At 52.9% G+C, this 25,255-nt stretch overlaps 1 protein-coding gene across 1 annotated transcript in view; it reads right to left on the bottom strand.

Moving 5' to 3' along the window:
* ubr1 (ubiquitin protein ligase E3 component n-recognin 1) overlaps positions 1–25,255 on the bottom strand; it is a 398,703-nt gene that overhangs the window by 288,251 nt on the left and 85,197 nt on the right. The window contains exons 5-8 of the mRNA XM_072487581.1: positions 13,354–13,484; positions 9,383–9,521; positions 8,251–8,313; positions 6,879–7,002 (exon numbers count right to left, since the gene is read on the bottom strand). Coding sequence (XP_072343682.1) covers positions 6,879–7,002; positions 8,251–8,313; positions 9,383–9,521; positions 13,354–13,484 — 457 coding nt within the window. The remainder of the gene's footprint in view (positions 1–6,878; positions 7,003–8,250; positions 8,314–9,382; positions 9,522–13,353; positions 13,485–25,255) is intronic.

Genomic DNA, 25,255 nt, shown 5'->3' with positions numbered 1-25,255 from the left:
CGCCACTCCTCTCCAGAACCCCTCCAGTGCCGGGCATGACCAAAACATATGGACATGGTTCGCCGGGCTCCCCGAGCACCTTCCACATCTGTCCTCTACCCCAAAGAACCTACTCAACCTCGCGCCCGTCAAGTGCGCTCTGTGAACCACCTTAAATTGTATCAGGCTGAGCCTGGCACACGAGGAGGAGGAATTAACCCTACCCAGGGCATCAGCCCACAGACCTTCCACGATCTCCTCCCCCAGCTCCTCCTCCCATTCACCCTTGAACTCTTCTACCAGCGCTTCCCCCTCTTCTTTCATCTCCTGGTGTATTGCCGACACCTTGCCCTCCCCGACCCATACACCCGAGATCACCCTGTCTTGAATTTCTTGTGCCGGGAGCAACGGGAATTCCCTGACCTGTCGCATCACAAAAGCCCTCACCTGCATATATCTAAAAGCATTTCCCGGGGGTAGCTCAAACTTCTCCTCCAGTGCCCCCAGGCTCGCAAATGTCCCGTCAATGAACAGGTCCCCCATTCTTCTAATCCCCGCCCGATGCCAGCCCTGGAACCCCCCGTCCATCTTCCCCGGGACAAACCGCTGGTTACCCCTGATCGGGGACCACACGGAGGCTCCCACTGCACCCCTGTGCCGTCTCCACTGGCCCCAGATCCTTAACGTTGCCACCACCACCGGGCTCGTGATATACTTTGACGGCGAGAACGGCAGCGGTGCCGTCACCGACGCCCCCAAATTCGTCCCTTTACAGGACGCCATCTCCATCCTCTTCCATGCCACCCCCCTCTCCCTCCATAACCCACTTGCGGATCATCGCCACATTTGCTGCCCAGTAGTAGCTCCCTAGGTTTGGCAGCGCCAACCCTCCTCGGTCCCTACTGTGTTCCAGGAACCCACTCCTTACCCTCGGGGTCTTATTCGCCCACACAAACCCCATAATACTCTCTTAAAAAAGCCCTTGGTGATCACGATGGGAAGGCACTGAAACACAAACAAAAACCTCGGAAGGACCACCATTTTGACCGACTGCACTCTACCCGCCAGCGAGAGCGGTAACATGTCCCATCTGTTGAAGTCCTCCTCCATTTGGTCCACCAACCTCGTCAGATTCAGTTGATGTAGGGCCCCCCAACTCCTGGCTATCTGGATCCATAGATACCGAAAACTCGCCGCCACCCTCCTCAGCGGTAGGTCCCCTATCCCTCTTTCTTGGTCCCCTGTCTGTAATACAAAGAGCTCACTCTTCCCTACATTGAGCTTATAGCCCGAAAACTCCCCAAACTCCTTCAGAGTCTGCATGACCTCCACCATTCCCTCCATTGGGTCCACCACGTACAGCAACAGGACTCCCTCAGTGACATGGCTAAGGGTTCGATCGCCAATGCAAACAACAGGGGGGACAGGGGGCACCCCTGCCTCGTTCCTCGGTACAGCCGAAAGTACTCCGACCTCCGCCGGTTCGTCACTACACTCGCCACCGGGGCTCTGTAAAGGAGCTTAACCCAGCTGATAAACCCTTCCCCGAACCCAAACCTACGCAGCACCTCCCAGAGGTACTCCCACTCTACTCGGTGAAAGGCCTTTTCCGCGTCCATAGCTGCCACTATCTCCACCTCTCCCTCCTCCAATGGCATCATTATCACGTTTAAGAGCCGCCGCACATTAGTGTTTAATTGCCTGCCCTTTACGAATCCCGTCTGGTCCTCATGGATCACCCCGGGACACAGTCCTCGATCCTCGTTGCCAGCACTTTTGCAAATAACTTAGCGTCCACATCGAGGAGCGAAATCGGCCTGTACGATCCACATTGCAGTGGGTCCTTGTCCCGCTTTAGAATCAAGGAAATTGTCGCCTCCGACATTGTCGGGAGCAAGGTCCCCTCCTCTCTTGCCTCGTTAAAGGTCCTCACTAGTAGCGGGGCCAACAGGTCTACATACTTTCTGTAGAACTCCACCGGGAACCCGTCCGGCCCCGGGGCCTCCCCCGCCTGCATAATCCCCAGACCCTTGCTCAGCTCCTCCAACCCGATTGGTGCCCCCAAACCAGCCACCTCTTGCTCCTCCACCCTCGGGAACCTCAGTTGGTCTAGGAATCGTCTCATCCCCTCTTCCCCCACTGGGGGCTGGGATCTGTACAGTTCTTCACAGAAGGCCTTGAATACCTTGTTTATTTTCGTTACACTCCGGACCGTGGCTCACCTTCCATCTTTGATTCCCCCCATTTCCCTCGCTGCCGTCCTCTTACGGAGCTGGTGTGCCAGCATCCGACTAGCCTTTTCTCCGTACTCGTAGGTCGCCCCCTGCGCCTTCCTCCACTGTGCCTCTGCCTTCCCCGTGGTCAACAGGTCAAACTCCATCTGGAGCAGTCGTCTTTCCCCCAGTAATCTTTCCTCCGGGGCTTCTGCGTATCTCCTGTCCACTCGCAAAATCTCCCCCACTAACCTCTCCCTTTCCATGCCCTCTGTCTTCTCCCTATGAGCCCTGATGGAGATTAGCTCTCCCCTGATCACCGCCTTCAACGCCTCCCATACCACCCTCCACTCACACCTCCCCGTTGTCGTTGGCCTCCAAGTACCTTTCGATACACCCCCTCATCTTCCCACACACCACCTCATCTGCCAGCAGTCCCACATCCAGCCGCCATAGCGGGCGTTGGTCCCTCTCCTCTCCCAGCCCCATTTCCACCCAGTGCGGGGCGTGGTCCGAAACGGCTATGGCCGAATACTCCGTCCCCTCCACCCTCGGGATGAGCGCCCTGCCCAGAACAAGAAAATCTATCCAAGAGTAGACTTTGTGCACGTGGGAGAAGAAAGAAAATTCCCTGGCCTGCGGTCTTGCAAACCTCCATGGGTCCACTCCCCCCATCAGATCCATAAACCCCCTGAGCACCTTGGCCGCCGCCGGCCTCTTTCCCGTCCTTGATCTGGAGCGGTCCAGTGCTGGGTCCAACACTGTATTGAAGTCCCCTCCCATTATCAGGCCTCCTACCTCCAGGTCCGGAATGCGCCCCAACATGCGCTTCATGAATCCAGCATCATCCCAGTTCGGGGCGTATACATTTACCAGCACCACCCACGTTCCTTGCAACCTACCGCTCACCATCACATATCTCCCTCCATTATCCACTACGATAGTCTTGGCCTCAAATGACACATGCTTTCCCACCAAAATTGCCACGCCTCTATTCTTCGCGTCCAGTCCAGAGTGAAATACCTGTCCTACCCATCCCCTTCTTAACCTGACCTGGTCCGCCACCTTCAGGTGTGTCACTTGGAGCATAGCCACATCTGCCTTCAGTCCCTTCAAGTGCGCGAACACTCGAGCCCTCTTCACCGGCCCATTCAGGCCCCTCACGTTATCAGCTGGTTTGGAGGGGCTCTCACCCCCGCCCCCTAGCCATCTCTTTTTCTGGGCCAGTCCCGTGTACGCGTCTCCCTCACCCTCCAGTCCCCTAGCGGGGGGGCCTCAGTCCCGACCACCTCTTCTCTGTCCCATTCCCTTTCGGCCAGTGCAGCAGCAACCCCCCCCCCCCCCCCCCCCACGCTAGACCCCTGTCTAGCTTTTTTGCTCCCCCATATCACTCCCGTAAGTCAGCTGACACCTGCTGACCCCGGCTTCCCCCGCCGTCCCTTTGACCCCCCCCCCCCCACCCCCCCGTGTGTGGGAGTCGCCCCATCAATATACGTTCCTTCGTTCCCCTTCCCGCGCGCGGGAAAAAACCCCGCGCTTTCCAAAGCCTGCCCCGCCCCCTCTGGCGCAGCTCCTGTCACAGCCTTGTCTCTCCCCCCCAGCCCATATAACATTTCCTGCGCGTGATTGACCCCCTATATACAACAACCATCACACATCAACCCTCAAACACCCCCCACCCTCACAAACCCTCAGCTAGAGTCCAACTTTTCAGTTTGTATGAAGGTCCACGCCTCTTCAGGCGTTTCGAAGTAGTAGTGTTGGTCCTTGTATGTAACCCACAGTCGCGCTGGCTGCAGCATTCCAAATTTCACTCCTTTCCGATGCAGCACCGCTTTGGCCCGGTTGAAACCCGCTCTCTGCTTAACAACCTCCGTGCTCCAGTCCGGGTATATTCGGATCTCTGCATTGTCCCACTTGCTGCTCCGCTCCTTCTTGGCCCATTTCAGGACCCTCTCTCTGTCCGTGAACCGGTGAAATCTCACCACCATCGCCCTTGGCGGCTCATTTGCCTTGGGCTTCCTCGCCAGCACCCGGTGTGCCCCGTCCAACTCCAGCGATCTCGAAGGGGCCTCAGCGCCCATCATCGCCCCGATCATCGTGCCCACGTATGCCGCGGCATCGGCCCCCTCCACTCCTTCTGGGAGACCCAGGATCCGAAGATTATTTCTCCTCGACCTGTTCTCCAGGTCTTCGAGTCTTCCCGCCCACCTCTTGTGTAGCGCCTCGTGCCGCTCCACCCTCACCGCCAGGCCCAAGAGCTCGTCCTCATTCTCACTCACTCTTTTCTGTACCTCCTGGATCTTCACCTCGTGGGCCTTCTGGGTTATCCCTAGTCCTTCAATTACCGCCAGCATCTCCTTGCGCAGCTCCTCGAAGCAGCGCTTGATGAATTCCTGCAGCTCCGGCCCGCAGTCCGCTTTGTCCCCGGCCGCCGCCATTTTGATTTTTTTCCCTTGCTTCTCCCGCTGCTCCAATGCCGCTTTTTTGGCCGTTGCACTTCTGGTCCGGTCCATAAAAGTTGGAGGGGGTCCTCTCTCTTCACTTCCCCACAGGTCGTCGTCAAAAAAGTTTCCGTTGGGGCTCCTCCAATGAGCCCGAAAGTCCGTAGTAGCGGGAGCTGCCGAATCGTGCGGCTTAGCTCCGCATAGCCGCAACCGGGAGTCACAAACAGATTCTTAAGGAGAGTACAATATAAAAGGGATACTGGCAAGCAATTAAGATGATGGTCCTCCCGAGGTTCTTATTTGTATTTCAATGTCTCCCTATACTAATCACCAAGACCTTTTTCAATAAAATAGACAGGAGCATCACGAGCTTCGTGTGGGCAGGGAAAGTTCCGAGAGTAAGGAGGGGGTTCCTTCAGCGTAGTAGGGACAGAGGAGGATTGGCACTACCGAACTTGAGCGATTACTATTGGGCCGCCAATGTGGCAATGATACGTAAATGGATGATGGAGGGTGAGGGAGCGGCGTGGAAAAGACTGGAGAGAAAGTCCTGTAAAGGGACGAGTTTAGAGGCGCTGGTGACGGCACCGCTACCGATCTCACCTAAAAAGTTTACCACGAACCCGGTGGTGGCGGCAACATTGAATATCTGGGGACAGTGGAGGCAACAGAGAGGGGTGCGGGGAGCCCTGGTGGGGTCCCCAAACAGGAACAACCATAGGTTCGCCCCAGGAAGAATGGATGGAGGATTTCAGAGCTGGTACCAGTTGGGAATTAGGAGGGTGGGAGATTTATTTATAGATGGGACTTTTGCGAGCTTGGGAGCATTGGAGGAAAAGTATAAGTTGCCCCGGGGAAATTTCTTGAGATATATGCAGGTGAGGGCGTTTACTAGACAACAGGTGAGGGAATTTCCGTTGCTCCCGACACAGGGGATACAGGACAGGGTGCTTTCAGGGGTGTGGGTCGGAGAGGGCAAGGTGTCAGAGATTTACCGAGAGATGAGGGAAGAGGGGGAGGAGTCGGTGGGCGAACTAAAAGGAAAGTGGGAAGAAGAACTAGGGGAGGAGATAGAGGAGGGTATGTGGGCTGATGCCCTAAGCAGGGTAAATTCCTCTTCCTCATGCGCCAGGCTTAGCCTGATTCAATTTAAGGTGCTACATAGAGCACACATAACGGGAGCAAGATTGAGCAGGTTCTTTGGAGTGGAGGACAAATGTGGGAGGTGTGGCGGGAGCCCGGTAAACCACGCACATATGTTTTGGGCGTGCCCGGCACTGGAAGGGTATTGGAAGGGAGTGACGGGAGTGATTTCGTGGGTGGTGAAGGTCCGGGTCAAACCAGGCTGGGGGTTAGCTCTATTTGGAGTTGCGGAAGAGCCGGGAGTGCAGGAGGCGAAAGAGGCCAACGTTGTGGCCTTTGCGTCCCTAGTAGCCCGGCGCAGGATCCTACTCATGTGGAAGGAGGCGAAACCCCCCGGACTGGAGGCCTGGGTAAATGATATGGCGGGGTTCATTAAACTGGAGCAGATAAAGTTTGCCCTGAGAGGATCGGCTCAAGGGTTCACCGGGCGGTGGCAGCCATTTCTCGACTACCTAGGGGAACGTTAGAGGGAAGACAGATGACCAGCAGCAGCAACCCAGGGGGAAAGGGGGGGGGAGGGGTTTAGTTTAGTTTAGGTCAAAGATAAAGGGGTTTTGTTACTTGTGTATTGTTAAAAATGTCTGTATTGTTATTGTTGCGTTTGCTTTGTAAGAGGGGAAAAATTGTTGTTTGGGAAAAAAATTTCAATAAAACATTTTTTAAAAAATAAATAAAAGTGATACTGTACTCAAGACATTCAAATGCAGGAATGTATTCTGTACTTGGAATATTCTGCCCAGTCTCGGTCCCCACCATTGATATTCAGACTTTTAGTTATCCTGCGCAGCTTTGACACAGGCAAGAGTGCAAAAAGCATTTAAGGTTTATATATATGATAAAGGAAAAATGTCAACAGTTCAATTGTGACAAAAAAAGAATTGGGTACTCTACATGTATTTTTAAAAATGAATTCTGAATATTTATTTTAGGAGTGAAATTAGCAATATCTGGTGTGAGCGATGGCTAATTCACCTCTATTCCAATGGATGAAGAAATGTCAAATTTAAGTGCAAGTGCCTTCTACTTAATACATTTTACAATGTCTATGATGAATATATCTATTTAATCAAAACAGTAAAACAAGTTTTGCATTTGCCTGAGTAGCTGATAACTTGGTTGAGCCACAAGAGAAGACGTAAAGCAAATGTCTGATGAGACACAACAGTCGAATGAAGTATTTCAACACGCAGAGGTGACTGGAATACGCTGTTTGTAATGTTCTGAAAGAAAAATTAACAATGCACATTGTGGTATTATTTTGGTTTGCCTAAATATCCATTGAAACAATTCATTGTTTGTATTTGTGCTAATATTAGAGTAGTGGTTACTCAGTCACAAACTCTCAACATATGGCCTGTACCCACTGAGGTTTAGAAGATTCAGGGATGATCTTATTGAAATGTAAGATTCTGAGGGGACTTGACAGGATGGCTACAAGGAGCAATCTCCCATTTGGCGGAGAGACTAGACCTAGGGGACACAGTTTAAGAGTAAAAGGTTTTCCTTTTAAGACAGAGTTGAGGAGAAATATTCTCTCTTTCAAAGAGTCACTAGTTAGTGGAATTTTCTTCCCCAGAAAACAGTAAAGGCTGGGTCATTTATTCAAGGCTGAGTTAGACAAATTTTTGATAGGTATGGGAACCAAGGGTTACGGGGGCAGACAAGAATGTGAAGTTGAGACCACAATCAAATCAGCTATGATCTTGCCAAATGGCAGAGCAGGATCGGAGGGCTGAAAGGCTGCTTCTAAGTCCCAAATTCCTACATTGCAATAATTGCAGCAATTTAACAAATTAAATAACTCTTTGTTTCTGTGAATAGCCATCAAGATTGCAGGTGAGGAGGAAACCTGTAGATAATTGAGGCATGGATAGAATGATGAGAAAAAAAAATGCAAAAGATAACCGACGTGGTGTGCAATACTTACCGGAGGCTGATTAAACATTGTAAAAGGAAAATATCATGATCACCCAGATTATCCAGATTTCAGTCAAATCTCCAGAAAATCTGATACAAAATTAGTTGCATGTTCCTTCTACATAGTATTCACATATTAAACATTGACTGTCTGAAAATGGTACTAAATGCCTTAATAACAGCTCACTATATAACTTCTAGTGGCACAACTGTTAACTTCAACTCCCCGTGTGTGCGTGGGTTTCCTCCCACAGTCCAAAGATGTGCAGGTTAGGTGGATTGGCCATGATAAATTGCTCTTAGTGTCCAAAATTGCCCTTAGTGTTGGGTGGAGGTGTTGACCTTGGGTAGGGTGCTCTTTCCAAGAGCCGGTGCAGACTCATGGGCCGAATGGCCTCCTTCTGCAATGTAAATTCTATGATAATCTATGATTAATCTAGGACAAAGGTTCGGCACAACATCGTGGGCCGAAGGGCCTGTTCTATGCTGTATTTTTCTATGTTCTATGTACAGCTGTTAAATGCACATAACAAGCATTTGGCCTTACTTACAAAAACCTCCAACTTTGTTTCTTGACAGGAATGCAGTGATCCATGCTTTACTGCTCGACGGCCCTAAAAAACAAATTAGAAAGATCAGGACTGCAGTGCAATTCAAACCACAGCTCTTTAATTGATGACATTTCTTGCAGATCAAGTTGTCAAGATTGTTTGATCACCAAATAGAAGGGAGGAGAATGTAACTTAGTTGTGAATTAACCAGTACATTGGTGCTTATAAAAAGGATTATTTACTTGTGCGCGTAGAACTCTGTTCCCAGATGGTAAATGTTGAACGTTCTGAGAATAGGAGTGGAGCTGCCACTTGCACAAAGCATTACAAAAATTCTACAAGTTAACAAAGTGCCAGCATGCACCAGGGATCCCTTAGGCACTCCCTTAAACCCTGGCTCAAAAATTATAGTGTTCTACGATATCAAGCCAAAATGGTCAAGCCCTCACAGGGGTTCTCGGAAAATAACTTGCAAACATAGCTCTGTCACTTTTGGGTTGTTGCAGTATAAAAATGGCAGTATAATTGCTGCTTGAGTTAACAATTAACACCTTGACTTTTGAAATGATCCTCGTGTTCAAATCAGTGTGGTCTCACCCCTGCCAATCTCTGTAAACCTACCAACTCTGAAAACAGGGCATTTCCTCAACTCTGGTCTCGTGATTATCCCTGACTTCACTCACCCCCTTGCACCTTACAAGGCTCTCAGCTCTGGAATTCTCCATCTTTCGGCAAGGCCTTCCTTAAAATCTAGTTTTTTGGACAAGATTTCTGTCACCAATCCTAATATTTCCTCTTTTGGCTCAGTAGTAATTTTCTTGTCTGATTACTTTCTTGTTATGTGCCTCAGAATGTTTTGTTATTTTAAAGGTGCTATATAAATTGTATTTACAATAATCCACAACTATCAATGGTACTTACCTCAGCAGGTCTGACAGCATCTGTGGCGAGAAAAGGGAGCTAACGTTCGTGTCTGGGTCTTCCCCCGTCAAAAAGTCATCCAGACTCAAAATGTTAGCTCCCTTTTCTCTCTACAGGTGCTGTCTGACCTGCTAAGATTGTCCAGTGTTTTCTGTTTTTGTTTCAGATTCCAGTATCCGCAGTAATTTGCTATTATCATAATGGTACTTACCTCTTTATCTATCAAGGTGGTGTAATTCTGTGCTTCTCTCTGTGAGCAGCCCAATGACCTCTGGAGTGAATAAATGACATGTTCAAACGAATGCTGTTCATCATTAAACAGCACACAGAAATAAGAGTCTGTCTTCTCCCTTGTGAAAAAAGTTTAAGGGTAAGCTTCAACATTGGTACGTTTTCTTGCAAAGTTCACTCAATTTTCCCCAACAGAGAGTTTAATTAGCAAGCACGCAGCGAAGCAGTTTGCTAGTGTTTCAATCCAAAAATTGTGGAAACTGCTCTCATTAAATGTTCAATGTCACCTATGTTGCTGTGGATACCTTCCAGAAGTAAATGTTGTCTAATGTGTTAGCCATTGCCAGTTGTGACAAATTGGGATCCATATGTGGCTCAGTGCTTATTGATTAATTACAAATGAAATGAGTAACAGATACTGTCATTGGTCACGAGATTTCATTGCATATCACAGAATGGTGTGAACTCAAACCTGTGCTTGCATTGTTGGTAAAATGTGTGTTGATTTGCAATGCGTGGAAGTGCAAGCTTTGCTTCCTTGATTACTGAATGGTATGGTATCCTACTAGAATTAATCATCTGGCTAAAACAGTGTCGCCACATCCACAGTTCTTGTTAGGCAGCAATTTCCATTGGACAATGACTTGAGATACTCAAAATGTTAATATTCATTTCAAATAAAAAATGGTCAACCTTCCCGTCGTTGCCAATAACCTCATCCCCTAAGGGTTTGTCAATTGGGTCTGTATTTAACAATACATTTGAGCAATTACAATTCCTTCAACACCAAACATAATTCAAAATATTTTTCAACAGGTATTCTTGTAAATATTTTGTTCATCAAGACGTCCCCTTTTTCGAATTAAATTGTTTTTCAGTACTATATACCTGGTTAGTTCTGTTTCACTGTATTTATTGAGTTATATTTATATTCTTGTTCTCTCACTATAGGTCAGTACATTACAAATGCAAAGCAATTGAATAAACATACCTGTAAATAATCATCTACTCACAGAATCATACCTTCGGCCCATCAAGTCCGCACCAATACATGAAAAACATCTGACCTGCCCACCTAATCCCATTTGCCAGCACTTGGTCCATAGCCTTGAATGTTATGACGTGCCAAGTACCCATACTTGGTTCATTCTAAAGGATGTGAGGCAACCCGCCTCTACCATCCTCCCAGGCAGTACATTCCAGACCTGTCACCGCCTCTGGGTAAAAAAAACTTGTCCTCAAATCCCCCCTAAACCTCCTGCCCCTCACCTTGAACTTGTGTCCTCTCGGGAACGACCCTTCAACAAAAGGGAACAGCTGTTCCCTATCCACCCTGCCCATGCCCCTCATAATCTTGTACACCTCTATCTGGTCGCCCTCAGTCTTCTCTGCTCAAATAAAACAACCAAAGCCTATCCAACCTCTCTTCATAGCTTAAATGTTCCATCCCTGGCAACATCCTGGTGAATCGCCTCTGCACCCCCTCCAGTGCAATCGCAGCCTTCCTACAATGGGGCGACCAGAATTGCACACTGTACTTTAGCTGTGGCCTCACCAAAGTTCTATACAACTCTCTTTTTTTTAAACAAACATTTTATTAAGGCATTTATGGTTTTATAACAGAACATACAAATACAAATGTAAACATAATTCAGAGCGTAACACCCCCAACCAACAACCATACCCTGCCTACATAGCTTATACACACAATCCCCAAGTCCCTCCATTTCCTCTCGCTGATCCTGCCTAAATTGAACTAACTACACTAACTCCCCCTGCCACCCCTCCACTTATTCCCTAACCCCTCCCCTATTGAATCTGCTTAACAGTTTAGTTTTCCCCGAAGAAGTCGATAAACGTCTGCCACCTCTGGACAAACCCCAACACTGATCCTCTTGGGGCGAACGTAACTTTTTCAAGCCTGAGAAATCCAGCCATGTCGCTAGCCCATACCCTGATTTCGGGGGCCCCGAGTCCCTCCACGCTATTAAGATCCGTCTCCGGGCTACCAAGGAGGCAAAGGCCAAATCGTCAGCCTCTCTCGCTCCCTGGACTCCCGGGTCTTCTGACACTCCAAAAATCGCCACCTCTGGACTCTGCACCACCCTCACTTTTAGCACTCTGGACATGACATCGGCAAATCCCTGCCAGAATCCCCTAAGCTTTGGACATGCCCAAAACATGTGGGCATGATTTGCGGGCCCTCCTGCACACCTCACACACCTGTCCTCTACCCCAAAAAACGTGCTCATCTGGGCCACCATCATGTGTGCCCAGTGAACCACCTTGAATTGTATCAGGCTGAGCATGGCACATCATGAGGACGTGTTGACTCCACTCAGAGCATCCTCCCACAGACCTGTCTCTAGCTCCTTACACAGCTCATCTTCCCATTTACGCTTTACCTCCACTATCTGGGTTCCCTCCCACTCCATGAGCTCTTTATAAATTTCCGAGACTGTGCTTCCCCCACTTCCGTTCTTGAAACTACACCTTGTCCTGTATCCCCAGTTCTATACAACTCTGACATGATTTTCCCGATTATGTAATCTATGCCTCGATTGGTAAAGGCAAGTGTCCCAAAAGCCTTTTTCGCCACCCATTTAACCTGTCCTTCTGCCTTCAGAGATCGACGGACAAGCACTCCAAGGTCCCTTTGTTCCTCGGAACTTCCCAGTGTGATGCCATTCATTGAATACTTCCTTGTCAAATTACTCCTCACAAACTATATCACCTCACCCTTTTCAGGGTTAAATTCCATCTGCCACTTTTCTGCCCATTTGACCATCCCATCTATATTTATCTTCTTGTAATCCAAGACATACAATCACACTGTTAACCACCTAGCCAATCTTTGCATCATCCGCAAACCTACAGATCATCATCATCCCCCCCCCCACCACCACCACCTAGCCATCTATGGAATTTATATAAATGACAAATAATACGGGACCCAGCACAGATCCTGTGGTTTGCCACTGGACCCTGGCTTCAAGTCACTAAAGCAGTCGTCCGTCATCACCCTCGGTCTCCTACAGCTGTGCTAACTTTGAATCCACTTTATCAAATTATCTTTTATCCCATGAGCATTTGCCTCCTTTACAAGTCTCCCATGTGGGACCTTGTCAAAAGCTTTGCTGAAAACCATGTAAACTACATCAACTGCACTACTCTTATTTACACACCTGGTCACATCTTCAAAAAATTCAGTCAAACTTGTTAGGCATGGCCTCCCTCTGACAAAGTCATGCTGACTATCCCTAATCAAACTTCGCCTCTCCAATTGGAAATAGATTCATTCAACACCCTGCCAATGTCCTCCGCTCCACCCACAGGTTGCCCCCTCGGCAATTAGGAGAACAAAATGGGGTTGCAAGAAAGCTCTGGCTGGTAAAAGCTCTTGCTTGGAAAATTCTAAGAGAAGCTCTACCCACAAAGCTTTATTTGATGCCCCCTCCAAGATATCATCTCTCCTTACTGCAATAACTGACTCTTTAACTTATAATGCAATGCCTCCTCCTCTTTTACAGTCTTCTCCGATTTGCTTGAAAATTCTATATCGCGGGATGTTGAGCTGCCAATCCTGCCTCTCCCTCAACCATGTCTCCGTGATGGCTACTGTATCACAATTCCATGTGTCAATCCTCACCCTTAACTCATCCGTTTTACCTGTACTACTCCTGGCATTGAAGTAGAGGCCTCTAGCCTAGTCTTAATCCCTTGAAATTTACTAACGCTGTATTTCTTTTGAACATATTTAATCCCTTGTTTTGACCAAATGAACAACTTTCACATTGAAATCTTATTTGCAATCAGATTTGTGAATATTATAAACGGTAACCGAGCTGGATTTCCTGCAGCAAGACTTGACAAGTTTTCCACAATCATACTTTCTAACAATTGTTGCAAAGCAGCATTTTGATGGCATAATGGAAAGCACCCTTTGAATACCTTGGTTGCAGTCCCAGAGGCAGCTCTTTGTCTTCTGTCCAGATCAACATATCCACAATGTACCTGAAGATAATAGTGAACAGCTGCTGGGCTCGTTCAGCCAAAGCCACAGGTAACTGGTTCGCAGGATTCTGTGTGAAGACAATACAGCGCTTAGCATGCACAAGTGAGCAGGCCACTGGTGATATATCTCCCTTTGATTCTTGTATTCCTTTTTTTTTAATTCACAGAATCATAGAATTTACAGTGCAGAAGGAGGCCATTCGGCCCATCAAGTCTGCGCCGCCCCTTGGAAAGTGCACCCTACTAAACCCACACCTCCACCCTATCCCCGTAACCCAGTAACCCCACCTAACCTTTTGGACACTAAGGGGCAATTTAGCATGGCCAATCCACCTAACCTGCACATCTTTGGACTGTTGGTGTAGAGTTGCAAACGTACACTTCTCTATCCATAATAAAAACAGAAAATGTGGGAAATATCAGGTCAGCTAGCGAGTGAGAGAAGTTAACACTTCAAGTTGATGATCTTCCAATAGCGCAGTTTAACGCTTCCAATGACAAATTGGATTCCATGACAAAGATGTCTAAACATTTTCTCTTTGTTGACCACTAAGTTGATTATAGAGCCCACAAACCACATATAAAAAGCTACGTTTCATTACCAGCACCCTCATGTTCAGGCACCGGACCCCCGCTCCCTCAAGTTAAGCAGGCACTCTGCTCCCCATCTCAAATATCATTTCTTTTCAAATAAATTTAGAGTACCCAATTATTTTTTTCCAATTGAGGGGCAATTTAGCGTGGCCAATTCACCTACCGTGCACATCTTTGGATTGTGGGGGAAAGACCCACGCTGATACGGGAAGACTGTACAAACTCCACACAGACAGTGACCCAGGGCTGGGATCGAACCCTGGTCCTCAGCGCCGTAGTCTCAAAAATCATTTTAACATAACTCTCTTTGACCAATCTTTCCAAATTTATGGCGAGATTGTTCTTTGCTCACTCCAACCCTTCCCATTTTTATGCTGACATCATGGTTTCCCACTCATTTCATACTGGCACCTATCCCCACTTCAATTCTCCACTGTCATCAATAATCCCTCTCCAATTCCATGCTGGCACCATTACACCACCCAGTTTCACGCCAGCATAGTTGCTTTCCCACCCCTCATCACCCTCTTCAGTTGCTTACTGGTAATCTCCTGTTCTCAGCCCTTCTCCCCATTTCCACACAACTGGTTGTTTCTTCACCCCACGACTGCTCCAATAAGTTAAAGAACACTGAACACTTTGGACACTAATGCGGACACAGGGCTGCAAGAATTCCCATCCACCCTGTACAACTGCATTCTATTATTTCAGCTTGTGCTGCAAGAGACTCAATACCTGGAGCAGGAGGAAAAGTAAATATCACAGTCATGTTAGGAGTTTAGCCCAAGGATCCGTGGTACATAAACAGGTGTCATATTTTATTTCCAGCCTGTGCTCTCATCAAAGCGTATTAAATTGTGTATTCCGCTTCCTAGACATCCCTATACATACATATTTCGTTTCACTACAAATTTGGGACTATTCGCCAGAGGGCAGAGGAGGTTCAGGGGAGACTTAATGGAGTTGCTCGAAATTAGAGCATAGAACATACAATGCAGAAGGAGGCCATTCGGCCCATCGGGTCTGCACCGTACCACTTAAGCCCTCACTTCCACCCTATCCCCGGAACCAAATAACCCCTCCTAACCTTTTTGGGCATCAAGGGCACTTTAGCATGGCAAATGCACCTAACATAGAACATAGAAAATACAGCACAGAACAGGCCCTTCGGCCCACGATGTTGTGCCGAACCTTTGTCCTAGATTAATCATAGATTATCATTGAATTTACAGTGCAGAAGGAGGCCATTCGGCCCTTTGAGTCTGCACCAGCTCTTGGAAAGAGCACCCTACCCAAACTCAACACCTCCACCCAACACCAAGGGCAATTTGGACATTAAGGGCAATTTATCATTGGCCAATTCACCTAACCCGCACATCTTTGGACTGTGGGAGGAAACCGGAGCACCTGGAGGAAACCCACGCAGACACGGGGAGGACGTGCAGACTCCGCACAGACAATGACCCAAGCCGGAATCGAACCTGGGACCATGGATCTGTGAAGCAATTGTGCTATCCACAATGCTACCGTGCTGCCCTTAAGAACAAATAAATCTACACTATATCATTTTCCCGTAATCCATGTACCTATCCAACAGCTGCATGAAGGTCCCTAATGTTTCCGACTCAACTACTTCCACAGGCAGTGCATTCCATGCCCCCACTACTCTCTGGGTAAAGAACCTACCTCTGATATCCCTCCTATATCTTCCACCTTTCACCTTAAATTTATGTCCCCTTGTAATGGTGTGTTCCACCTGGGGAAAAAGTCTCTGACTGTCTACTCTATCTATTCCCCTGATCATCTTATAAACCTCTATCAAGTCGCCCCTCATCCTTCTCCGCTCTAATGAGAAAAGGCCTAGCACCCTCAACCTTTCTTCGTAAGACCTACTCTCCATTCCAGGCAACATCCTGGTAAATCTTCTTTGCACCTTTTCCAGAGCTTCCACATCCTTCCTAAAATGAGGCGACCAGAACTGTACACAGTACTCCAAATGTGGCCTTACCAAAGTTTTGTACAGCTGCATCATCACCTCACGGCTCTTAAATTCAATCCCTCTGTTAATGAACGCGAGCACACCATAGGCCTTCTTCACAGCTCTATCCACTTGAGTGGCAACTTTCAAAGATGTATGAACATAGACCCCAAGGTCTCTCTGCTCCTCCACAATGCCAAGAACTCTACCGTTAACCCTGTATTCCGCATTCATATTTGTCCTTCCAAAATGGACAACCTCACACTTTTCAGGGTTAAACTCCATCTGCCACTTCTCAGCCCAGCTCTGCATCCTATCTATGTCTCTTTGCAGCCGACAACAGCCCTCCTTACTATCCACAACTCCACCAATCTTCGTATCGTCTGCAAATTTACTGACCCACCCTTCAACTCCCTCATCCAAGACATTAATGAAAATCACAAACAGCAGAGGACCCAGAACTGATCCCTGCGGTACACCACTGGTAACTGGGATCCAGGCTGAATATTTGCCATCCACCACCACTCTCTGACTTCTATCGGTTAGCCAGTTCGTTATCCAACTGGCCAAATTTCCCACTATCCCATGCCTCCTTACTTTGTGCAGAAGCCTACCATGGGGAACTTTATCAAATGCCTTACTAAAATCCATGTACACTACATCCACTGCTTTACCTTCATCCACATGCTTGGTCACCTCCTCAAAGAATTCAATAAGATTTGTAAGGCAAGACCTACCCCTCACAAATCCGTGCTGACTATCCCTAATCAAGCAGTGTCTTTCCAGATGCTCAGAAATCCTATCCTTCAGTACCCTTTCCATTACTTTGCCTACCACCGAAGTAAGACTAACTGGCCTGTAATTCCCAGGGTTACCTGCACGTCTTTTGACTGTGGGAGGAAACCAGAGCACCCGGAGGAAACCCACACAGACACGGGGAGAACGTGCAGACTCCGCACAGAGTGATCAAAGCCAGGAATCGAACCTGGAACCCTGGCACTGTGAAGCCACAGTGCTAACCGCTATGCTACCGTGCTGCCCCAATGGGAGAGGTCTGATCGTGTAAATGAGGAGAAACTGTTTCCACTTGGATAAGCCAGTAGCCAGACAACGCACTTTTAAGGTAATTGTCAAAAGAACCAGGGGTGATGAGAGCAAATTATTTTGAAAACGCAGCAAGTTTATGATGGTCTAGAATGCACAGGCTGGAAGGGCGATAGAAGAAAACTCAATCGTTACTTCCAAAATAGAACTGGATAAAACCTGCAGGAGAAACCTTGCAGATTGGTGGAATAGAACTAAATGAATAGTTCTGTGAGGAGAACACCAACACGATGAGTCCATAAGACCATAAAACTTTGGAGCAGAATTAGGCCACTCGGCCCATCGAGTCTGCTCCGCCATTCAATCATGGCTGATATTTTCTCATCCCCATTTTCCTGCCTTCTCCCCATAATCCCGGATCCCCTTATTGATCAAAAACCTATCTATCTGTCTTTTTTTTTTTTAAAAGAAAATATTTTATTGAAGCATTTGTAATTTTCACAATTTAACATATTGACATTTCTAAAACAACCGCGCGGGTCGACGCACAAAAGAACAAACAATAAATCACGTCCCCCACTTCTCCCACCCTGTCCCGTTACCCGTATACCAAGCTCCCTGTCCTTATTTAACATTACCCTGCCTCCTGTTTTCCTCCCTCCCACCTTTTCCCTTTCCCCCCTTACTGCTGACGTTCAATTTTTGTTAAAGAAATCAATGAACGGCTGCCAACTCCGGGGGAATCCCTGTATTGATCTTCTCAGAGCGAACTTGATATTCTCCAGACTGAGAAACCCTACCATATCGCTGACCCACACTCCTGATTTCGGGGGCTCAGAGTCCCTCCATCTCAGCAAGATCCGTCTCCGGGCCACCAGGGAGAAGGAGGCCAGGATATCGGCCTCCCCTCTCCCCCCCCCCCCCCCCCCTCTTCCTCCCCCCCCCCCCCCCCCCTCTTTCCCCCCCCCCCCCCCTCTCCCCCCTCTTCCCCCCCCCCCCTCCTCTCCCCCCTCTTCCCCCCCCCCCCTCTTTCCCCCCCCCCCCCCTCTTTCCCTCCCCCCCCCCCTCTTTCCCCCCCCCCCCCTCTTTCTCCCCCCCCCCCCCTCTTTCCCCCCCCCCCCCCTCTTTCCCCCCCCCCCCCCTCTTTCCCCCCCCCCCCCTCTTTCCCCCCCCCCCCCCCCTCTTTCCCCCCCCCCCCCCCCCTCTTTCCCCCCCCCCCCCCCCCCTCTTTCCCCCCCCCCCTCTCTTCTCCTCCCCCCCTCCTCCCCCCCCCATTCTCCCCCCCTCCTCTCTCCCCCCCCTCCTCTCTCTCTCTCTCCCCCCCCTCCTCTCTCTCTCTCTCCCCCCCTCCTCTCTCTCTCTCCCCCCTCCTCTCTCTCCCCCCCTCCTCTCTCTCCCCCCCCCCCCTCTCTCTCCCCCCCCCCCCTCCTCTCTCTCTCCCCCCCCCCCTCCTCTCTCTCCCCCCCCCCCCCCTCCTCTCCTCTCCTCTCCCCCCCCCCCTCTCTCCCCCCCCCCCCCCCCTTTGCCCCCGGATCCTCCGACACCTCAAATATTGCCAATTCTGGACTCGGAGTTACCCTCCCTTCCAGGACTACTCTTTTTTTTTTTTTAATTTGAGCACCCAATTCATTTTTTCCAATTAAGGTGCAATTTAGTGTAGCCAATCCACCTAGCCTGCACATTTTTGGGTTGTGGGGGCGAAACCCACACAAACACGGGGAGAATGTGCAAACTCCAAACGGACAGTGACCCAGAGCCGGGATCAAACCTGTGACCTTGGCGCCGTAAGGCCGCAGTGCTAATCCACTGCGCCACCGTGCTGCCCTACTTTCCAGGACTTCTGACATAATATCCGCAATCTCGGTCTTAAAGACATTCAGTGAATTGGCCTCCACAGTCTTCTGCGGCAAAGAATTCCACAGATTCACCACCCTCTGGCTGAAGAAATTCCTCCTCATCTCTGTTTTAAAGGATCGTCCCTTTAATCTGAGATGGTGTCTTCTGGTTCTAGTTTTTCTTACAAGTGTCAACATCCTCTCCACGTTCACTCAATCCAGGCCTCGCAGTACCTTGTAAGTTTCAATAAGATCCCCACTCATCCTTCTAAACTCCAATAAGTACAGACCCAGAGTCCTCAAACGTTCCTCATACGACAAGTTCTTCATTCCAGGGATCATGTGAACCTCCTCTGGACCCTTTCCAAGGCCAGCACATCCTTCCTTAGATACAGGGCCCAAAACTGCTCACAATACTCCAAATGGGGTCTGACCAGAGCCTTATACAGCCTCAGAAGTACATCCCTGGTCTTGTATTCTAGCCCTCTTGACATGAATGCTAACATTGCATTTGCCTTTTTAACTGCCGACTGAACCTGCGCATTAACCTCAAGAGAATCGTGAGCAAGGACTCCCAAATCCCTTTGTGTTTCTGATTTCCAAAGCATTTCCCCATTTAGAAAATAGTCTATGCCTAGATTCCTCCTTCCGAAGTGCATAACCTCACACTTTTCCACATTGTATTTCATTTGCCACTTCATTGCCCACTCTCCTAGCTTGTCCAAGTCCTTCTACAACTTCCTTGCTTCCTCAATACTACCTGTCCCTCCACAGAGTCAAATGGCCACTTTCTGTGTTGCAGGATTCTCAGATATTTTCAGCTAACAAAGCACAAAATCAAAAGGTGTAATTTAGAATCTGAAACTCAATTTACTTTACAAAAAGGGCAACAGAAGTTCCATCATACATATGAACCGGTAGGTATAGGTCACTCGTCCTTAGAGCCTGCTCCGCCATTCACGAAGATCATAGCTGATCTGACAGTAACTTAAACACAACATTTCTGTCTACCCCCGATAACCTTTCACCCACTTATTAATCAAGAATCTGTTGTATATGTGGGTTTTTGTAGTTGTGTGCAATGTCTCTTTCAGATCAGAGTCACCTGTCATTCGGTTAATGCACGGGCTATAGGGAGTCTCGTGCCAAACTTTGTACAGTGAAGACCGATTCAATAAAACTATTCAATAATTAATATTGCATCAAACCCATGTGCTTCTCCAATTCTATTTATTTTCAGCTGCTGGCACAAAGATACAATATCTAGCTCTGCCTTAAAAATATTCAAAGATTCTGCTTCCACTGCCTTTTAAGGGAGAGAATTCCAGAGACTCATGACCCTCAAGAGAAAACAATTTGTGTCAAATCTGTCTTAAATGGGTGATCACTTACTTTTAAACAGTGACCCCTATATTTAGATTATCTGACAAGAGGAAATGACATCCGCACATCCACCCTGTCAATGCCCCTTAGGATCGGAAAGGTTTCAGTCAAGTTGCCTTTTAATCTTCTAAACTATGATAGATACAAAGCAAATCTTTCCTCATAAGACAACCCGCCCATTCCTCATAGCCACTCAACTGCTTCTAATTCATTTAAACACTTCCTTAAGGAGGCCAATTCTGTGCACATTAGTCCAGATGTGGTCTCATCAATGCCCTTTGTAACAGAAGTTTAACTTCTCCCGCACAAGACGTTTAACTCTCCCTTCTGGATCAGAAGGCCAAAGAACACCCCTCGCACTCGCCCTCACTCTCTTCTCTCCTCTCCCCCCTCCAACACACACACACCCACACCCTCTCTTTGTTGCCACCACCCCACAAACAGCCCTCTGTTCCCCCATGCATTCGCGCTCTCCCCCCCCACCAGCAGAAACACTCCCCCCCCGCCCCCCCCAGCCCCCTCACACTCTGTCCCCCCAGCCCCCTCACACACTCTTTCCCCCCAGCCCCCTCACACACTCTTTCCCCCAGCCCCCTCACACACTTTCCCCCCAGCCCCCTCACACTTTCCCCCCAGCCCCCTCACACTCTTTCCCCCCAACCCCCTCACACTCTTTCCCCCCAGCCCCCTCACACTCTTCCCCCTCACACACACTTCCCCCCCCCCAGCCCCCTCACACTCTTCCCCCTCACACACACTTCCCCCCCCCAGCCCCCTCACACACTCGTCCCCCCCAGCCCCCTCACACGCTCGTCCCCCCCAGCCCCCTCACACACACTCCCCCCCCCCCCCCCAGCACCCTCACACACTTCCCCCTCACCCCCCCCCAGCCCCCTCACACTCTTCCCCCTCACACTCCCCCCCCCCTCCAGCCCCCCCCCAGCCCCCTCACACACACTTCCCCCCCAGCCCCCTCACACACACTTTCCCCCCAGCCCCCTCACACACACTTTCCCCCCCAGCTCCCTCACACGCTCTTTCCCCCCAGCTCCCTCACACGCTCTTTCCCCCCCAGCTCCCTCACACGCTCTTTCCCCCCCAGCCTCCTCACACGCTCTTTCCCCCCCAGCCTCCTCACACGCTCTTTCCCCCCCAGCCTCCTCACACGCTCTTTCCCCCCCAGCCTCCTCACACGCTCTTTCCCCCCCAGCCTCCTCACACGCTCTTTCCCCCCAGCCTCCTCACACGCTCTTTCCCCCCCAGCCTCCTCACACGCTCTTTCCCCCCCAGCCTCCTCACACGCTCTTTCCCCCCCAGCCTCCTCACACGCTCTTCCCCCCCCAGCCCCCTCACACGCTCTTCCCCCCCAGCCCCCTCACACGCTCTTCCCCACCCAGCCCCCTCACACGCTCGTCCCCCCCCCAGCCCCCTCACACGCTCGTCCCCCCCAGCCCCCTCACACGCTCTTCCCCCCCAGCCCCCTCACACGCTCTTCCCCCCCAGCCCCCTCACACGCTCTTCCCCCCCACCAGCCCCCTCACACGCTCTCCCCCCCCCACCAGCCCCCTCACACGCTCTCCCCCCCCCCAAGCCCCCTCACACGCTCTCCCCCCCCCTACCAGCCCCCTCACACGCTCCCCCCCCCCACCAGCCCCCTCACACGCTCTCCCCCCCCACCAGCCCCCTCACACGCTCCCCCCTCCCACCAGCCCCCTCACACGCTCCCCCCTCCCACCAGCCCCCTCACACGCTCTCCCCCCCACCAGCCCCCTCACACGCTCTCCCCTCCCACCAGCCCCCTCACACGCTCTCCCCCCCCACCAGCCCCCTCACACGCTCTCCCCCCCCACCAGCCCCCTCACACGCTCTCCCCCCCCACCAGCCCCCTCACACGCTCTCCCCCCCCACCAGCCCCCTCACACGCTCTCCCCCCCCCCCCACCAGCCCCCTCACACGCTCTCCCCCCCCCCCCACCAGCCCCCTCACACGCTCTCCCCCCCCACCAGCCCCCTCACACGCTCTACCCCCCCACCAGCCCCCTCACACGCTCCCCCCCCCCACCAGCCCCCTCACGCTCTCGCCCCCCCACCAGCCCCCTCACACGCTCTCGCCCCCCACCAGCCCCCTCACACGCTCTTGCCCCCCACCAGCCCCCTCACACGCTCTCGCCCCCCACCAGCCCCCTCACACGCTCTTGCCCCCCACCAGCCCCCTCACAAGCTCTCGCCCCCCATCAGCCCCCTCACAAGCTCTCGCCCCCCCCCACCAGCCCCCTCACACGCTCTCGCCCCCCCACACGCTCTCGCCCCCCACCAGCCCCCTCACACGCTCTCCCCCCCTCCAGCCCCCTCACACACACTCCCCCCCCTCACACACACTTCCCCCCCCCCCCAGCCCCCTCACACACACTCCCCCCCCGCCAGCCCCCTCACAGCCCCCTCACACACACTCCCCCCCCCCCCCCCAGCCCCCTCACACTCTTCCCCCTCACACACTTCCCCTCCTTCCCCCTCACACACACTTCCCCCCAGTCCCCTCACACACACTTTCCCCCCCAGCCCCCTCACACCCACTTTCCCCCCAGCCCCCTCACACACACTTTCCCCCCAGCCCCCTCACACACACTTTCCCCCCAGCCCCCTCACACACACTTTTCCCCCCAGCCCCCTCACACACACTTTCCCCCAGCTCCCTCACACGCTCTTTCCCCCCAGCTCCCTCACACGCTCTTTCCCCCCAGCCCCCTCACACGCTCTTTCCCCCCAGCCCCCTCACACGCTCTTTCCCCCCAGCCCCCTCACACGCTCTTTCCCCCCAGCCCCCTCACACGCTCTTTCCCCCCAGCCCCCTCACACGCTCTTTCCCCCCAGCCCCCTCACACGCTCTTCCCCCCAGCCCCCTCACACGCTCTTTCCCCCCCAGCCCCCTCACACGCTCTTTCCCCCCCAGCCCCCTCACACGCTCTTTCCCCCCCAGCCTCCTCACACGCTCTTTCCCCCCCAGCCTCCTCACACGCTCTTTCCCCCCCAGCCTCCTCACACGCTCTTCCCCACCCAGCCCCCTCACACGCTCGTCCCCCCCCCAGCCCCCTCACACGCTCGTCCCCCCCCCAGCCCCCTCACACGCTCGTCCCCCCCCAGCCCCCTCACACGCTCGTCCCCCCCCAACCCCCTCACACGCTCTTCCCCCCCCAGCCCCCTCACACGCTCGTCCCCCCCAGCCCCCTCACACGCTCGTCCCCCCCAAGCCCCCTCACACGCTCGTCCCCCCCCAACCCCCTCACACGCTCGTCCCCCGCAGCCCCCTCACACGCTCGTCCCCCCCAGCCCCCTCACACGCTCGTCCCCCCCAGCCCCCTCACACGCTCGTCCCCCCCAGCCCCCTCACACGCTCGTCCCCCCCCAGCCCCCTCACACGCTCGTCCACCCCAGCCCCCTCACACGCTCGTCCCCCCCACAGCCCCCTCACACGCTCGCCCCCCCCAGCCCCCTCACACGCTCGCCCCCCCCAGCCCCCTCACACGCCCGTCCCCCCCCAGCCCCCTCACACGCCCGTCCCCCCCCAGCCCCCTCACACGCTCGCCCCCCCCAGCCCCCTCACACGCCCGTCCCCCCCCAGCCCCCTCACACGCTCGTCCCCCGCAACCCCCTCACACGCTCGTCCCCCGCAGCCCCCTCACACGCTCGTCCCCCCCAGCCCCCTCACACGCTCGTCCCCCCCAGCCCCCTCACACGCTCGTCCCCCCCAGCCCCCTCACACGCCCTGCCCCCCCCCAGCCCCCTCACACGCTCGTCCCCCCCCAGCCCCCTCACACGCTCTTCCCCCCCAGCCCCCTCACACGCTCACCCCCCCCCACCAGCCCCCTCACACGCTCTCTCCCCCCCCCACCAGCCCCCTCACACGCTCTCCACCCCCAACAGCCCCCTCACACGCTCGTCCCCCCCAAGCCCCCTCACACGCTCGTCCCCCCCCAACCCCCTCACACGCTCGTCCCCCGCAGCCCCCTCACACGCTCGTCCCCCCCAGCCCCCTCACACGCTCGTCCCCCCCAGCCCCCTCACACGCTCGTCCCCCCCAGCACCCTCACACGCCCTGCCCCCCCCCCAGCCCCCTCACACGCTCGTCCCCCCCCAGCCCCCTCACACGCTCTTCCCCCCCAGCCCCCTCACACGCTCACCCCCCCCCCACCAGCCCCCTCACACGCTCTCCCCCCCCCCCCACCAGCCCCCTCACACGCTCTCCCCCCCCCCCCACCAGCCCCCTCACACGCTCTCCCCCCCCCCCACCAGCCCCCTCACACGCTCTCCACCCCCAACAGCCCCCTCACACGCTCTCCCCCCCCCACCAGCCCCCTCACACGCTCTCCCCCCCACCAGCCCGCTCACACGCTCTCCCCCCCCCCCACCAGCCCCCTCACACGCTCTCCCCCCCCCCACCAGCCCCCTCACACGCTCTACGCCCCCCCGCACCAGCCCCCTCACACGCTCTCCCCCCCCCACCAGCCCCCTCACACGCTCTCCCCCCCCCACCAGCCCCCTCACACGCTCTCCCCCCCCCACCAGCCCCCTCACACGCTCTCCCCCCCCACCAGCCCCCTCACACGCTCTTCCCCCCCCACCAGCCCCCTCACACGCTCTCCCCCCCACCAGCCCCCTCACACGCTCTCCCCCCCCACCAGCCCCCTCACACGCTCTCCCCCCCCCACCAGCCCCCTCACACGCTCTCCCCCCCCCACCAGCCCCCTCACACGCTCTCCCCCCCCCACCAGCCCCCTCACACGCTCTCCCCCCCCACCAGCCCCCTCACACGCTCTTCCCCCCCCACCAGCCCCCTCACACGCTCTCCCCCCCACCAGCCCCCTCACACGCTCTCCCCCCCCACCAGCCCCCTCACACGCTCTCCCCCCCACCAGCCCCCTCACACGCTCTCCCCCCCCCACCAGCCCCCTCACATGCTCTCCCCCCCCCCACCAGCCCCCTCACACGCTCTCCCCCCCCCACCAGCC

The sequence above is a fragment of the Scyliorhinus torazame genome, chromosome 2 (assembly GCF_047496885.1).
Source record: "Scyliorhinus torazame isolate Kashiwa2021f chromosome 2, sScyTor2.1, whole genome shotgun sequence".
Lineage (NCBI taxonomy): Eukaryota > Metazoa > Chordata > Chondrichthyes > Carcharhiniformes > Scyliorhinidae > Scyliorhinus > Scyliorhinus torazame.
The sequence above is the reverse complement of the archived record's forward strand: the minus strand, read 5'-3'. Positions and strand labels throughout refer to the sequence as shown.